This window comes from Microtus ochrogaster, unplaced genomic scaffold, assembly GCF_000317375.1.
Source record: "Microtus ochrogaster isolate Prairie Vole_2 unplaced genomic scaffold, MicOch1.0 UNK33, whole genome shotgun sequence".
Classification (NCBI taxonomy): domain Eukaryota; kingdom Metazoa; phylum Chordata; class Mammalia; order Rodentia; family Cricetidae; genus Microtus; species Microtus ochrogaster.
The window spans coordinates 1078897-1096300 of record NW_004949131.1 but is presented as its reverse complement, the minus strand read 5'-3'; the positions used below and the strand labels follow the sequence as shown (position 1 = coordinate 1096300).

General features: G+C 43.5%; 1 protein-coding gene across 1 annotated transcript in view; it reads left to right on the top strand.

Moving 5' to 3' along the window:
- Positions 1 to 4779: 4779 nt before the first annotated feature.
- The window catches only part of Acpp (acid phosphatase, prostate), a 50808-nt gene continuing 38183 nt past the window's right edge, over positions 4780 to 17404 (top strand). The window contains exons 1-2 of the mRNA XM_005368463.3: positions 4780 to 4907; positions 16852 to 16947. Of these exons, the coding sequence (XP_005368520.1) occupies positions 4797 to 4907; positions 16852 to 16947 (207 nt within the window). The 5' untranslated portion in view covers positions 4780 to 4796. The remainder of the gene's footprint in view (positions 4908 to 16851; positions 16948 to 17404) is intronic.

The following is a 17404-nucleotide window of genomic DNA, read 5'->3' as shown; positions in this document are numbered from 1 at the left end:
TGGCCCTTGATCTACCTAGGAGCATCAAAGTGTTTCCTATGAATTTTTATTCGTTGCCATAGATTTGTGTCACATCACCCAAATGCCTATCAAATACTGAGTCAATTTCTCCCAGATCTTTTACATATTTATTTATTTACTCATTTGATGCTTGTGTGTGCCCCCACCGATGCCACAGCTTACGTGTGGAGGCCAGAGGCTTGCAAAAGTTGGTTCTCTTCTTCCATCACGTGGGCTCTGGGAATAGAACTCAAGTCATCGGGCTTGGCAGTAAGGGCTCTTACTCACTGGGTCATCTTCTCAGCCTCTCCTCTTCATATTTTCTAAAGATGTATTTACTTATTTTATGTATATGAGTGCTCTATCTACATCATGTATGACTTTATGCCAGAAGAGGGCATCACATACCACTATAGATTTTTTTTTTGAGCTACATTGTGGTTGCTGGGAATTGAACTCATGACCTCTGGAAGAGCAACCAGTGATCTTAACCACTGAGCTATCTCTCTAGCACCCTCCTCTTTATATCTTAAGAAATTTTCATCTCACTCAACTCCCATCCTATCCAAGGATAGCCTTGTCAGAGGAGCTGCCTTCACCTTACCTAGGCCACCCTCCCTATCAAGACCCAGCGGAAACCTGGCTAGTTCAGAGGTAAAAACAACCTTGCCTCTCTTACCCCAACTCAGCACAGCTCCAAAAAGACATCAAAACACCTAGCAGGGGCAGCTTGACTGTCTTTAACATTGCATTGCAGCCGAGCTTCTTCCTCTGTCAAACCCCAACTAGTTTTCTTCCCCTCTGCACGTTGATGAGCCCTTCTTAATGAGCACCCTGTATGCAAATCTCTATCTGAACATATACTTCCCAAAAGTCCCAGCCTGTCCCAATGATGGGACTTCTCAGCACTGTGTTAGCCAGACGTTGGCACGCAACACTCGACATACGAAGTGATAAGCAGTAGGATAGAACACTGTACTGCATTCTAACCATGGGAAATTATTGCTACCCTTAACTCATATAAAAGCTTCTATTTTTTTTTTTACAAACCTCAGTTATAAGGCAAACACACAGCTCTCACCTCAAAAAGGATAAAAAATAGTTTATTCCAGAGTCAAATATGAGTGACCATGGCCTTGGAACAGTTTTAGGGTATCCCAAATTCCAGTCCAACATGATAACAGTTTCACGAAACTTTATAGAGACAGAATGAAGGAAACCATCCACCAGGGCACATTTTAGATACCCTGGCGGGGTGAGTGAGTAAGCGGTCAGAGCGAAGAAGGGAAGCTTCTGCTTTAGGCGTCCGATGCTCTCTGATGACAGTCCTAGCATTTATGTTGGTGGATGTGAGGGTCCATTTACACATTCCAAAGGATTTACCTGACACTCACAGGAATGCTGTATTACATACAGAGGTGGGAACAAGGTAATTGTTTAAGGGGCTAAAGATGAACTGAGATAATTCCAGTCTGAACCTGTAACAGTACAGCTTCTACACATCAGTGAAGTCCTAATAAAACATCCGGTGAAGGAACAGCTTCTTTCTGAAAATTTTCATTCATATTCCTATACCATAATCAGCCTTGATTCTTTCCAACGTCTCCACAGAAGAGGCTAAACTGTGTTTGATTTGGGTTTTTTCTTACTTGAGGTTTTTTCGGGCTCAAGTTCATAGTTTTCATGATTTATAAGACATGTACAATCTTTTAAAATGCGTTTTTTTAGTTTTTAAATGTGAATGTGTATACATGTATAGAATTATGCATATAGGAGAAGGCACCCTTGAAGGCCAATAGTGTGGGATCCCTCTGGAGAAGAAACTGTGCTGGGAATTGAACTTGGGTCTTTCGCAAGAGCAGTGTATGTACTTTACCATTGAGCCAAATCTCTAGCCCAGTTACTACCACTACTACCATTAGTGTGTGTGTGTGTGTGTGTGTGTGTGTGTGTGTGTGTGTGTGTGTATTTGCCATGTGTGTGGGGATACCTATGGAAGCCAGAAGAGGGCATCAGAGTCTCTGGAACTGGAGTTACAAGTGATTCTGGGACACCTAACATGGATTCTGGGAATGGAACTGAGGTCCAAAATAAAAAAACAAGCAAACACTCAACACTAAGCCACCACTCCAGCACGCCATGTGTATAATGTGAATCTTTCTCTCCTTAGACTTGATGATCAAAGTCTAAGACATCTTAGATGGAAGTGAGATAGAAGCCATCTTCCTAAGTCAACAGAAATTGCATTTGAGATGTTTCTATTCAAGCAGCCTTTCCCTGGTTCTGTCTTTAAGAAAGCTTTGTTTTTGATATTGTTAGAAGTAAGTTTAGGGTCACAAAGAAAGAAAATGCTGCCCCAATGAAAGTGTCTGAAGCAGGCAGCAGTGTGCTTGTGAGAAGAGTGCGCTACTCACAAAAGCAAAAGAGCAAGCTCGAGAGGACAGGGCGTTCTTTGGTTTTTATTGTAGCTTAGATGATGACTGTCTTTCCCCAGTGGCTGGGTCTCACCTCACAGTCTTCCTCGATTGCCTCATTTTAAAAGAATCTGTGTGAAGGAAATGAAGGAAAGCAGGACCGGGGCACTTAAGTTTGGGGATGCAGCCTGACCTTTATATAAACAGAAGTCTTACCTGGTGGGAGTTGGAGGTTAAACATTTGCATCAAGGTTTTATAAGGTGGGAAAAAGAAACACATTTCTATCCCTTGTGGATACAAAATGGAAGTGTTGCAGTTTTGACAAAAAGGCTAATGTTTCTTAAGATCTTATCATTTGGGAGGGAGAGAAAAACTCAACCGAGATACCACAGAGACACAAGGATCAGAAATGTTTACACAGTCCAAGAAACAGGTAGCCCAGGAAGGGCAAAGGCCATAACTACAGCAGTTCCCAGCATGACTCGGGGAACAAGAAAGGAGACAGAAGGAGAAAGGAGACTGGAACCTGAGAACTTGGGATGCTCAGCAGAATCGGGGATCCAGCACTAGTTAAGAATTGGGAGCTGACTAAGCCTGTGTGAACTGTAGCTGATGGAAAGTCCTTTCTGTTACCAGGTGCAGACTGCAGGGATTGCCATGGCAACTGTCTGCCCTGGTCTGAATTGTTTTTCTTCTTCTTATGACCAGTTACCTGACAGGAAGTAACCCAAGAGAGGAAAGGCATGCTTGGTCTTATAAGGAGATACAGTCCATCGTCGCGGCAGGCGGTTCCATTGTGGCAAAAATACACAGCTAACACTCTTTCATCTTGGCAGAACAGGGAGCAGAGAGTGAGCAGCTATGCCCAGCTATAAAACCTCAAGGCTTGTCCCTAGTGGTCCATTTCTTGCTGCTCGGCTCCACCTCCCCAGAGACTCACAACATTGTAAAACAGTGACACCAGCTGGAAACCGTGCGTCAAAACACACGAGTTTGAGGGGGGACATCGCTAACCATGGCGCTGAGCAGCCATCCTTGGCCTTGCACCCGTCTTCTCTTCTGACTTCCCCATACCAGAAGAGCCACAACTCTCCCACACTCCACCTCCCAGGGCTTCCTATGACCACAGGGCAATGCAACCTGCTGTCCAGGTAAATTTAATACAATGCTGACAATGTTGTGGGCAAGCCATTGTTCTTCCTCCATCCTGGGGGCGGAAACGTCACAGCAGGCCCTCCCTCTGCTCCACCCACTTCTCCTGCAGGTTCTCAGCGAGCCTCTCCAGCAGGTGTTTCAGTCAGTGGTGAGACAGACAGGGTGGGAGCAAACAGAAAGTCAAGTGTCCTCTCTGCATACCATCCTCTTCCTTAGAGTCCCAGTGACATCATGGCTAGAGAGTCAAGGATATGTTTCTTCCAGAAGGTTCACAACCAAAATTGTTGACTGTCAATAAAGCAAAGCAGTGTGGGCTTCTTTGGTTTTGCTTGGGTTTTGTTCATTTATTCGTTTGTTTCATTGTTTTGGTGTTTGTTACTGGCATATGTTAGTTCTACATCATAATAGATTTCCCTGTGACATCTCCATACATGTACATTATGCATTTCGATCTTATTCACCTCCATACCTGTCTTACTCTTAGGCTAATCCCCTCTTCCCAATTGGCCTGCTGCTATGTTAGCTCCTTTGTTGCTATTTGTATCGGGTCTGTGACCGAGGGAGTTTGTTAGGCTTATTCGTGGGAGCTCAGGTGGTGGCTGTAAGTTGTTTGTTATTGTTTGTGTGTATTCTTTCTAAAAAGGGGGCCTTTAACCCCAACTTTTCATTGCCACAAATGACCCCAAATGCCTTAAGGCATGAAGAGAAATCTTGAACATATCCCCATCCTCACTTTCCTGCCTCTTAAAAACACCTTTATTGACTGCACGAGAGTTGAAACGCAGGCACCACCTTTGGCAGGAGAATAAGCCTTGTCATGTCAACACATGCCCACAACTGAAGCTTCCTCAAACACTAAGCGCTGAAGCTTAAGCCTTCCAGAGGCAGGGAGGGTTTCTTCCCAGGTGGCTGCCTCCAAACCAGCACTGCATCACCATCCAGATGTGGAAGAGATGAAAGCAAAAGAGAAGGCTGGGCGGGAGTGGAGGCCTTGAACTGCTCCAGCTGAGCCTCCACCGTGCTCCTAAAAGAAGCAGAGAAGGCTGGGATCTAGAACACCAGGCATTATTTGCATGCCAAGCCCTGCCCCACCCTTCTTGAAATCCTACTAGGGAAGAACATGGCCCCGCCTTCCTGTCAATCTCTTGATTAAATAGGCACTTCCCTCTAGGAGGCCTCTGGAGTGCAGCACCTCCTACTGCTGCCAGAAGCAGCTCTGCCCCACCATGAGAGCTGTCCCTCTGCACCTGACCCGGACAGTAAGCCTTGGCTGCCTGCTCCTGCTTTCCCTCCTCCCAGACCAAGGCCAAGCCAAGGAGTTGAAGTTTGTAACGTTGGTAAGTACACTTTTCTCATTGTTTTTCCTGTTAGCAGTGTCAGAGAAATTGCCAAATGTCACCTTTCTTGTTTCCTTTCTGTTATCTGCCTGAGACCAGCCGTTGTTCAGACTCAGAAAGTGGACAGTCATGCAAGCTGGCTTGAATGAAGACAGCATTCCCATTTGCCGTCGACGGCACTGTTTCATTACTGACTTCACAGCTGCCCTCTGGTCTGATTCCTGCCCTCTGTGATTCCCCAGACAGGGGAAGTCACAGCTAGCGCTGTTCATATGCGGGGAGCTAGCCTGGCTTCTTTCCATTTAATGACCATTTGTTTTCAAATCAAAGAACAGTCACTTTTGAAGTCACTCCTTACGTTTTTTTCACGACACTGGTGCATATGTTTGTTGTGTATATTTGGGAGCGCAAAAGAGAAACTGAGCACAGAATTTCAGAACTATCAGCTAATTTAGTTGATCATTAAAACCATGATGTCCCCTACATATAGTCACTGTAATAAGCCATGAATAAAAAAGGAGAGAGGTGGGTGCTGCCTGGTGTCAGGGGGAAAATATAGACAATTGAGTGTTAGAAACATATGGAAAGAACATTTTTCAAAGTTAAAGGCATTTGCCTCCCCCCCTTTTCTCTCTCGCCTTTTATTTCACATCCTCCATCGCTGTTTACATTTTTTATTTAATGTAGTGAAAGTTGGCGGATTTATAAGCGTGTTTTCCTTCTGCAAGAATACTCAGAAGCTATTTTCACGATTTAGAGAAAGGGTCCCTCTCACCTAAGCCTTCAACGTGCTGTTCCTCTCCTGCCAGTGAGGAAAATCCTTTGCAGGAAAATCTTTCTTGTTACATAAATCATGATGCTTAGTCTGGTAAATCTTTACCGGTTTTGAGTCTGGAAAGAAAGAGGAGAAAAACCAAGAAAACGCCATCCTCATCCTGAAAACCATTTGCCAGCTGCCAGGCTACTGTGTTGATGAAGCAATGTTCCAGAATGTACCTCCTGCGGTGCGCTTTCCCTGACATGCATGAGCTCCTTGCCAGTGTGCTCATTAGAAGAGTGTAGGGGGCGTGGAGTTGCCTTGGGTTCTGCTGGTCTTGTCGCACTGGGCTTGGAACCAGCTGGCTCGAAGGCAGTCTTCTCTGAGATGGCAAGTGGCAGCTCGCTGAGTTCCACCCACAGCCCAGGTAGCTGCTGCCGCCGCTGCCAAATGGTTGTGGTTTCCTTCCCAACCTTTCTGCCTCTCTACTCTCAGTTAAAATATGTTCGGTGACTACCAGTTAATTCTTCCTTAAAGAGAAACCAAGCTACAAAGACAACTCTCTAACAGCTCGAAACTTAGCCAGTACTGCATAAAGCAAACATTAACCACACTTTCTACAGTGGTCTCTTCCTATGAATATTAAATAATGGGCAATTTGATTTATCTTCCTTGGCCCCTAACAAAACAATTTCTCTCTGATGATAAAAGTCAAAAATACCATTTTCTTCCTTTTATTGATGATAGAGACTATTTGAGTGTACGTAAATGGTTAGACTGAACATTCAGAAAAATCCTTGGGAGTTTATTAAGAGAACAAGTAGCCAGGTAGTGGTGGCACATGCCTTAAATCCCAGAACTCAGGAGACAGAGGCAGATGGATTCTTTCTGAGTTCGAGGCCAGCCTGGACTACACGAGAGTGGCTCAGTCTAAAAGAGAAACAGAGCTCACACCTTTGATTCCAGCACTTGGGATCCCATGCTTTTAATCCCAGCACGAGGGAGGTGGAGACAGGAGTGATATGACTGGGCAGAGAGAGGAATATAAAACAGGAGGAGACAGGAGCTCAGGGATCTAGTCTGAAGTTTCATAGAGATAGTGTTCAGCCTGAGGATTGGTAGAGACAGGATCTTGTTCCTTTGGTCTGAGCATTTGGAGAGGTAAGAACTCTAGTGACTGGCTTCTCTGCTTCTCTGATATTTCAGCTTTCACCCCAATATCTGACTCTGGGTCTTTATCATTAAGTCCAATTTGAATTTGAGCTACAAGTTTCTGTCTCAGAAAACCACCCAACGAATGAATAAAACAGAGACAAAAGTTGGGCAGTGGTGGCACAGGCCTTTAATCCCAGCACTCGGGAGACAGAGGCAGGCAGATCTCTGTGAGTTCAAGTCCAGCCTGGTCTACAAGAGCTAGTTCCAGGACAGGCTCTAAAGCTACAGAGAAATCCTGTCTCAGAGAGAGAGAGAGAGAGAGAGAGAGAGAGAGAGAGAGAGAGAGAGAGAGAGAGAGAGAACAAATAGAAGATGATATGGTGTGGTGGCACACACCTTTAATCCCAGCACTTGAAAGGCAGAGACAGGTGGTTCTCTGTGAGTTTGAGACCAACCTGGTCAATATAGTGAGTTCTAAGTAGTACATAACCCAAATCTAGTAACCCCATTACTCAGGAGGTAAAGGCAGCAGGATCAGAATTGCAAGGTTATCTTAAAAGCTAGTGCAAGACCAACCTGTCCTACATGAGATCCTGTAAAACAAAAATAAAACAACAACAAAATCCCATCCACAAACTTCTTGTTCCTGCTTTCAAGATGAAGATACAAGCGAAAGAGGTTAGGAAGCTGGATGGTGGTCACATGGGTAGAAAGGTAGCCTCAAACTCATTGTGTGAGCCTTTTACTTTGCTCCTGATCACTAGATTCCAGCTATCTCTGTTGATTGCACATAGCCCAGAACCTGGAGCTGATCTGAGCCAACTGCACAGTTTGTAACATTACCCTGACTCGGAGGCTGGAGATGGTTTCCTTGTTTTTCCTCCATAATCCAAGAAAAATAAATCCTCAAATCTGAAAAGCTATTTGTGGGGAAAAAAGAGGAGACTGCCTTTGGTTCTTGTTCTTGCTGGTGAACAAACCCATGATTTGTTTGTTTATGTAGTGCCAGGGACTGAGTCCAAGGTCTCAGGCATGAATCCAAAGCCTCATATATGCAAGACAAGAAGGAGTACATGCTCAGCCCACTACTACATTGGACACATAAACATCATACACACACACACACACACACACACACACACACACACACACACACACCATGGAACACATGTAAAGTCAGAGGACAGTTTGGGGGAGTTGATCTCTCCTTTCAACACTGAATACCAGGGATTAAAGTCAAGGAGTCAGGCTTGAATAGCAAGCCCTTTTTACCTACTTAACCATTCGCCAGTCCTACTTGATCTGTTTCTGCAGCCCTGGCTGTCCTGGAATTTGCTCTGTAGATCAGGCGCTGGCCTTGAACTCAGGGATCCACCTGTCTCTGCCTCCCAAGTGTTGGAATTAAAGACGTGAACCACCACTTCCCAGCTAATTTACATGATCTTTTAAAACAAACTTACAAAAGTATTTCCTGTGAAATTGTGGTTTGACCACTTATTAACAGTTGGATGAAAAAAAAAGGAAGAAATTAAGTCTAATACAGGTTTACATGTTTTAAAAGGCTCTGCTTACAATGTTTTCTGTGTTGGAGGTTGACCTAGTAAAACTTAGAGCTCTGGTGTTTATAAATACCGGACTTTAACCCCCCCACCCCCCCAAAAAAAAGGCTCTGCTTAAACCGTTGAATGAAATACATCTTCAACAAGCACTATGGATTTCAAGGAAGAAATCTATGAAGTGAACTGCTTCTTGGCACGACTATGCGTCCACCTCCCTAGACTGTCTGTGGAGAATTGGTATTTTTAACTTTGTAGAGGGAGGAGAGTAAGTTTGCTGAGTCTCAGCGTATGCTTTGGTAATTATCACTCAGTGCCAGTCTTGCTTTGCTGTATACCTGCTTATTTTCCACACACGCTCACTTGCTTTCTTTTTACAATAATCTCACGCATCGTATTATCCCACCAGAAAGAGAGGATGCCATTGTAAAGCATCTCTCTCTCTAGCAAGGGGAAAACCACAAATCAGGTGATCTCAGACAGACAAAAATTCTGGGTTGCTCTTCTGGCTGTTTCTAAAGAAAGGGATGATGACTCACAACACAGCACCTCCTTGTATTCTTCAGGGTTGACCTGATTTCTGCAGTCGTACCTGAGTCATAGCGTATTCTTGGCTCAAAGCGCCTCCAAGCCCTGTGCACATTGCCTCTTCAGTGGGATGGTAACCTGGTCAAGGTTGGCCCTGCACATGATGCTAGCCATTGCTTATTTTCAGGACCACCCATCTTCTTCACGCCCACGCCTCAAGGATTAGCAGTCAATCCCATGATTAGTTTTCTTTTTCTTTTTTTAATTTATTTATTTATTAAGGATTTCTGCCTCCTCCCTGCCACCGCCTCCCATTTCCCTCCCCCTCCCCCCAATCAAGTCCCTCACCCTCATCAGCTTGAAGAGCAATCAGGGTTCCCTGACCTGTGGGAAGTCCAAGGACCGCCCACCTCCATCCAGGTTTAGTAAGTTGAGCATCCAGACTGCCTAGGCTCCCCCAAAGCCAGTATGTGCAGTAGGATCAAAAACCCATTGCCATTGTTCTTGAGTTCTCAGTAGTCCTCATTGTCTGCTATGTAAGTCCGGTTTTATCCCATGCTTTTTCAGACCCAGGCTAGCTGGTCTTGGTGAATTCCCGAAAGATCATCCCCATTGTCTCAGTGTGTGGGTGTACCCCTCGCGGTCCTGAGTTCCTAGTGCTTTTTCGTTAGAACTGAAGCTGAAAGTGATACCTTAAAAAAGCACAGAATTTTTTGCTAATTCAATTCCACTAATGTTTGTTAACCAGGTCTGGGAGCAGAAACAGGCCATTAATGAAAACAGCTGAGTTTCAAGTTCCCTAAACTTAAAGCTGACGATCGCAACCATGGCTAAGCTTCCACTTTCGTGGGTCATCTTCAGGATCCAGTGACATGATTTAGATATGGAAGTGTGAATGGGGCCAAAATGAAGTGCTGCTTGGAGTCACGTAGACGGACTTTTCTTTAGGCTGCCAGCTCATAAAACATGACACAGAGACTTGTTATTAATTATGAAAGCTTAGGCTTGTCCCATTAGCTCTTATAACTTAAATTAACCCATTTCTATTAATCTACGTATTGCCACGTGACTCATGGATTTTACCTCTCCTCCTGCATGTCTGTTCCTTCTGCCTCTACTGTTGACTCCTCTGTTCTTCTTTCCAGAGCTCTCTTGTCCCCAGAAGTCCCACCTTAACCTCTTCCTGACCAGCTAATGGCCATGCAGCTCTTTATTAAACCAATCACAATGACACATCTTCACACAGAGTAAAGGGATATATTACTCCACAACAGAGTCGCCATCTAAAATGAAAGGTTTCTAACATTTTTGGTTAAATTGTAGATGATCTCTAGTTAATTTTAAAGTTTATGGTCTTAACCATCTTAAGAATAGGCTTCGATGGCATAAGTGTATTCACAGGCTTCCACATCACCATGAAGCTCTGGAACTTTTTTTCAAAACTGAAACTTCATACCCATTACCTGGTGGATCCTCGTTTGGCCCTTCCTATCTGGGCCTGTCCAACCTTTGGCTCATGGGCAGCATCTGACCAAGGATAGCTATGAATTTGACCCAACGTAGCATTGTAAATTCACTTTAACAATGAATTTATTTTGCAGATGACTGTCTATTGCAATGTCAGAAGGCTGCATGTATCTCTTAGCCCTCTGGAAGCCAGTGTTCTACTCTCTGACTCTATGAGTTAGACTCTTCTTGCTCCCTCCTGTCTCTAGAACTGCACCATAGCTGTTGGGACCAGCTCAGGCTGCTTACCATAATGTCCCCAAGGTTCTGAGGAGACCCTTCATTATTAGATAACTTGTTGATTGACTAGAGGCAACGAAAGGAGACAGATGTTGGACTGTTAGCAGCTCTTCTCACTTCGTAAACCAACCACACCACTCTTTTGCATATATGTCTTCCCCACCTATTAACTCCAGCTCACTTTTTCCCCCTTGGGGACATTCAGGTCTGTGCATCTGGTGTGCCTTGTGGAGAAAGGCTAGGGGTGAAAATAGAGGGACTATCACACCACAGTTCAGACAAAGAAAGCCTTGTGAAGACCCAACTGGATCAGAATACAGTAGACTTGGAAAGCAGAGATAATGTTCTAAATTGTGCAAATAAAATCTAGTGGGTTGTAAATATTACAGGAAATGGCGAATAGCTAATGACCCCATGATTTTAATGTGGGTTACTGGAGAGATGAGGATGCCGTGGAGGTAGAACATATAGAGGAGGTTAGAAAGTAGCTCACACAGTTATTGTATGGTTACCATATAATAGAGCACTGCAGCAGAAAGTGCAGATCCAAGAATAAGACCACTTGGGTGGCCATGACAATTCAGCCCAGTGCTAGCTGTGTGGCTCTACATGAGCCACTTAACCAGTCTGTGAGTCATCACTGGAAATGGGGCTAATAACGCCTCATGGAGTTATGAGGCTTAAGGAAATGCATGAGAAGTACTTACACCTCTCTGGTGAGTGACCAGCACTAATATCCATATACTAACCATTCATGTGACCAGTTCATTCTTTTTATTCTCAAATGAATCAGGTAAATATTTACATATCTTTTAAGTTCAGTCCGCTTTCTTCCTAGATTCGGGCTTTGGCCCAATAAACACAAGAGAAACATGTGTTGGTGGGAGATGCAGAATCACAAAACCTATTGCTATTTCCTCATTATACTGGTTCATTCAGTTCCTTTGTGCCTTTTGGTGGCAGAGACGTTCTATTTGCCTTCATCGTCACTGTCTGTGTCTAGACAATGTCTTTGGCCACAGGCATGGACTTTGCAAGACAAGTTCCCCTTTTTCTTCTTGACTTCAATTGAAGTAGAAAATAGGTTATAAACATCTACCAGACGCCAGGCACCTGACTTTTCACACTCAATCTTCCAAATTACCCAAAAAACATATTAGTGTCACATGAGGGTCAAGTTATTGCTATTGTTGTTTCGTTTTGTTTTGACCTAGACCTTGTCTTTAATGGCCCGGCATTCAATAAATCCTATTCTGGGTTGTAAAGAGAGCTACTACATAAAATGCCCCGCTAGAAAAGAAAAAGTGGTTCTTTTGCTCACAAACAGCCTCCTGCTCTTTCTCCCTCACTTTGTGGCTCCCTAGTCTTGAGTGCCCAGGAGCAGCAGATATCTCTGGCAACCAGCACATTCTGCAGACGTGGGTGTTGGAAGCCGATGGTCCTGAGAACTGGTGTTGGCCAGGCAGGAGTTAGTCTAAGCTTGCAAGCTCAAGAACTTCTTCCCACTTGCCTGTTCACACATTTTGCAAATTTTCAGAGCACTGCACTCATTAGAGAGAATGTATCTGACTCAAAACATTTTAGGTTGCCAATCGAGAAAAGTCAAGTTTGCAGAGTGGCCCAAATCCAAAGGCAAAAGCAACATAACTCTTAGGTAAATGCTTATTCGGGGAGATGGTTGGATATTAATAGAGGTGTTCCTTGAAAGAGAGGGCTGTTTTCCTTTGCTCAACGGAATATGCCCTGGGTGCTACAAACCACCTTCAACAGGAAAGGAAGCACACAGGACGTTTGTGGGTGTGAATAACATCAGTAACAAACATAAGAAGAAATACCGTGGACCCGAATGTACCCTGTGTATCAGTGCTCACACATACTACTTCACACATGTACTATTGCACCTGCAGTTCTCATGTTGCTCTCGAGTGATCAAAAATGACTCTGTTGTTACCTGGAAAGAGAAACCGAGACACGCAGAACTTTGAGTTCAGTCATTTTTCTCAGGGTCCCTGGGGCAGTGGTTGGCAATGCTGGGGCCTGAAACATGGCCTAGGTAACCAGGATAGCAGAGCTTTCTGTTTACAGCTTGTGCACAACGCAACACGCGGTTTGCACCACTTCCCTTTCCTGTGGGCTTCTTGCTCTTCCTGGGCCCTGGAGAAAGATCTTGCTTAGGCCTCGCACATCTTCCTCGTGGCCAGGGCAGGAGGTAACTGCATACTGACTCTTTACAGCTGGCTCTCCCCTTGCCTCTTACAGCATTCGTCTATAGCAATCATGGTTTCTGCCCAAACTGTCTTATGCTCTGATTATCTGCCAATAGGTTCATTTCTTAGTTCCTTAAAAGGAGAAAATAGGACTGGGGAGATGGCTGTCAGTGTGGGCACTGGAGTTTGGATCCAAAGACATCCCAAGGTTTTTCTGCTATCAAGAGTTCTAAACTGGAAAGGACAACACGGTGGTTTGTTAAAACTCCAGCATAGCCCAAGGCAAGATCACTGCTCTGAATCAAAGGCAGAAATTGGCATGATAGAAGGGGAAGTTGAAAGCAAGGATGGCACAGCATAGCTTCTTGTTACGTGACAATGAAAATCAGAAGCTCTTGTGACACCAGATGCTTTCAGAAGCTTGGAGGAAGGAGACCCAACCCAGGGTCCATTTGCTCATCCAGACAGGCCTTTAGTGTGTTATTGTGTTCTAGGTAGTGGCCGTTTCCACAGGGGTTCTGCTTCCAAGGACTTCTTAGGAAGTTGCAGTATCAACTTGACTGGCTCTGCCATCACCTAGAGACACTTCTTGGGCATGTCTGAGAGTATATCCTGAGAGCTGTCACTGAGGAGGGAAGACACACTCTGAATGCCAGTTCATCCTAGGGCCCAGGGTCCTAGACTGGATAAAATGGAGGGTTTAAACAAGAGAAATCTGACTGACCACCAGAATTCCCTCCCTGGCTATGCTTCTTGACTACACATGCAATGTGACCATCTGTTTTGTATTCCCAATACCATGCTCTCCTCGCCATAACAGATCATATCCAAACCCAGAGCCAGAGGAAAAGCCTTCCTGTCTTTCCTTAAGTGTTATTGGCAAGTATTTTGTCACAGCAATGAGAAAACTAACTAGTATGAAAGAGAAGAACCAGGTATTTTTTTTTTTTAAAAAAAAAATCTCTAAAGAACACAACCAGAAAATATTAGAGATGGAAACAAAACAGTAAGAAAAGGTTGAAGTTATACAAGGGGTACTTTCATGTTTTCCCATTGAGAAAGAGAGAGAGACAGAGACAGAGACAGAGACAGACAGAGAGACAGAGAGTCCTGAGAAGCAGCAAGCACTGGGCATTCATTCAAAGCAGATAAAGTCACACTGGGCAAAGGCACAGGGTTGGGCCAATGGGAGAGATCCTGTGGCTAAGCCCATTTAGCGAGACAATAAACTGAAGACATTGAGAAGGAGGGACCTGATCAGGTAGGGTTTAAGGGGCGGGGAAGAGCTCTTCTAAGGACTTTGAATTTGTTACAAAGAGCAATAAAATATGATATTTCTAAGAGTGATAAGGTTGTAAGTTAAATACTAACTATATACAGACTGATCATAGGAGCCGGCAGTGGGCTCTTAGGAATTCCTTATTTAAAAAAAGTATCGTTATTTGTAGATCATATGATAGTTTTAATTAATTAACCCAAAATTTCTACCAGGGAACTCCTAAAGCTGATAAACATCTTCAGTGAAGGGGCTGTATATAAGATTAACTCAAAAAAATCAGTAGCCCTCCCATATACAAATGATAAACAGGCTGAGGAAAGAAGTCAAAGAAATGATACCTTTCACAATAGCCACAAATAATATAAAACATCTTTGGTGTAACTCTAGCCGATCAAGTGAGAGACTAGTATGGTAGAAAGAAATTGAAGCTATCAGAAGATAAACATCTCCCATGCTCATGGATAGGAAGGACTAACATGGTAAGAGTGGCCAGGAAATCCAGGTGTGGTGGATCACACCTGCAATCCCACTGTTTGGGAGGCTGAAGCAGGAGGACCATGGCAAATCCAAACCAGCCTGGATTAGATCAGGGTATGCAGAGGGAGACCCCTTCTAAAGCAATCACAAGAGATAGCAGAGAGTTCTATAAAGCATAGAGGAATGTGAGATTGAGAGTTCTCGTGGTCTCAGGTCTCTTCCTGTTGCAATCATCACTAGTTCTGTGGAAACTCCTGACTGCTAATAATGTATTTTTTACACTACACACACAGAGAGAGAGAGAGAGAGAGAGACAGACAGACAGACAGACAGACAGAGAGACAGAGAGACAGAGAGACAGAGAGAAAGAGAGAGAGATCCAAAAGAAGACACTTTAGTGAAAGATACATGGCCAATGCCTGGTTAGTTCTACTTACCTGCTTGAGGATTTAGACTCATTACTTATCTAAGATGAGCTGTGAAGTGTATATCATAATAATGGCTATGTTGCAGAACTGGTCAAGAGAATTAAACACAAAAGCACTTAGCAACTCCTCAAGGCAGAGCAATAATGAAAAAAAAACCATAAAGGATTGTTGTAGTTGGGTGCTGGGAGGAAGGGTTGTGCTCTGGTAGAAAGAGTTGTTCATTGTTTCGGTAGAATGTTTACTATCGGATTTCTCTCTGGCTAACTCATTGGTGAGGTGTTTGGTCTTTGCAATTGTTGTAACAAGGAAATACAAAAAGCCAAGGGCCTACTAAATCGTCCACAAGGCAGCTTCCTACAGTGAAGAATTATCTACCTCTGAAAATGTATTGTGCTAAGATTGAAAAACCCTGAGAAATCAATGTGAGGCTAGTAACCTGGGAAAGTGTGTCACAACTTTTGTTCCTCAGATCTGGGAAGGTTTGCTGCACAATGATCACAGATCCAAGCAGTCTAAGATGCACCTGGTTGTGGAAACAGAGTCACTAATGGCTAATATTGGTGGTTCCCACTTATCTCCAAGTCACTCCCACAAACTGGCACCAGTGGCTGTTCTTCCTGCTGGAAAGGGAAACTTCAAGCTCTATTTCCTTACCTTCCTCCAAGGGGGCCTCTTACCACCCTCTGCCCTGTTCCCCTCTGTGTTCTGTAGGCTGTCTTCCTGGGCTTTTAATTTTCCACTGGTTTAGGGCAGCAAAGAATCACTTTATTCAGATTCCAGAGTCATAGCATTGGTCTTAGAAGCCTTCCTTGCTATTCTAGAATTCTTTCCTGAAGATAACTCAAGTTTGAGGCTGTTCCTTCCTTGGTGTCTACTGAACGGTGCTGTAGGTGTTCAGAAATAAAGCATCCTTGCTTACTTACAGTGGGGTCTCCCAGTAGGTAATTCAAGTGACCAGCAAAGGTGAGCTCAGATCAAATGAAGTGTTCAACAACTATCCTGTATGTTATTAAATATTTTCTGCCTCCATGTAAGACCTCATCTTGTCCTTCTTGAGTAGGTTTCTTTTTTATGTTTTGATTATAAAATAGCACTGAGTTTGGTCTGGCATGCTACTATTTTAGAATCAAAGAACTGAGGTTTCAGAAGTCCAAACGTCTCTCTTCAAAAACAAATGTGCAGTCCGAATAGCATGGCGTGTATCCAGATCTAAGAAGCGTGTTATTAAAGCGCTGAGATCCGGCTTTCCTATTCTACCAATCTGTAATTCATGTGCCCCTAACCTCCAAAAATTAACTAATCTCTGAGCCAAAGTATTCCCAAGTGAGGGTGTCATTACAAAACTACTGTTTTTATTATGTGTGAAATTTTAAGAGCATTGTTGTTCTTAGTAATTAAGAGAAGAATATTTCTAATCAGTCTGTCTGCACCAAGTGATCTTGTATGTTCATGCATCTGTCTTTCATCTTAGATACATAACTCTATCTCCATTCATATATAATTCGCTTTCCAATGGCCAATCATCTTGATCGTATAATTTTCTCATGCACAAGAAAATGTTGGTGGTTCTTCACCTGAGTTTCATTTGGACAGAATTTTAGAAGACTTATACCCTTTAGTCATAAGCCCAACTAATGAAACTAAGATCCCAGGAGAGGGGGCACTTTGTCATTAGAATTTTCTAGAACTCTTCAGGTGATTCCAGTGGATAAACATGGTATCAGCCATGGTTTAATAAATTGTATTATGACAAGTAGAGGCAAGACACTCAAGTGAACTTTGTAATGTTGTTGTCCCACATCTTTCCTTAGGTGTTTCGGCATGGAGACCGAAGTCCCATTGATACCTTTCCTAAAGACCCCATTAAGGAATCCTCATGGCCACAAGGATTTGGTCAACTCACCCAGGTTAGTTTGATCTCTTTTATTGTGGTTTTATATTTTATGAGGCAGGGTTTCATATAGTACAGGCTGGCCTTGAACTCCCTACACAGCCAGGAATGACTTCAAACTCCTTCCTCCCAAGTGCAGAGATTTCAAGTACGAGCCACAGCTTTGGATAATTTTTTGAGTAAAGGAGAAATATGCACAGAATTTTCCACTTTGATGCATTTATCCTGCTGACTGCATTTAAGTGTGAGAGATTTCCATGGAGATTGTCTATTAGAGAAGTGTTAAAAATAGCAATGATGTCTTACTTAATTGGCATAGGGCATGGCCTGGGCATTAGGATGTTTGGATGCTCCTCAACTGATTGCTTTAATTTTTTTTTGTTTTTTTTTTGGGTTTTTTTTTTTGGTTTTTTTTTTTGTTTTTTTTTTTTTTTTTTTTTTAAAAATGGACTTGTGTTTTAAAAGAATGAGGG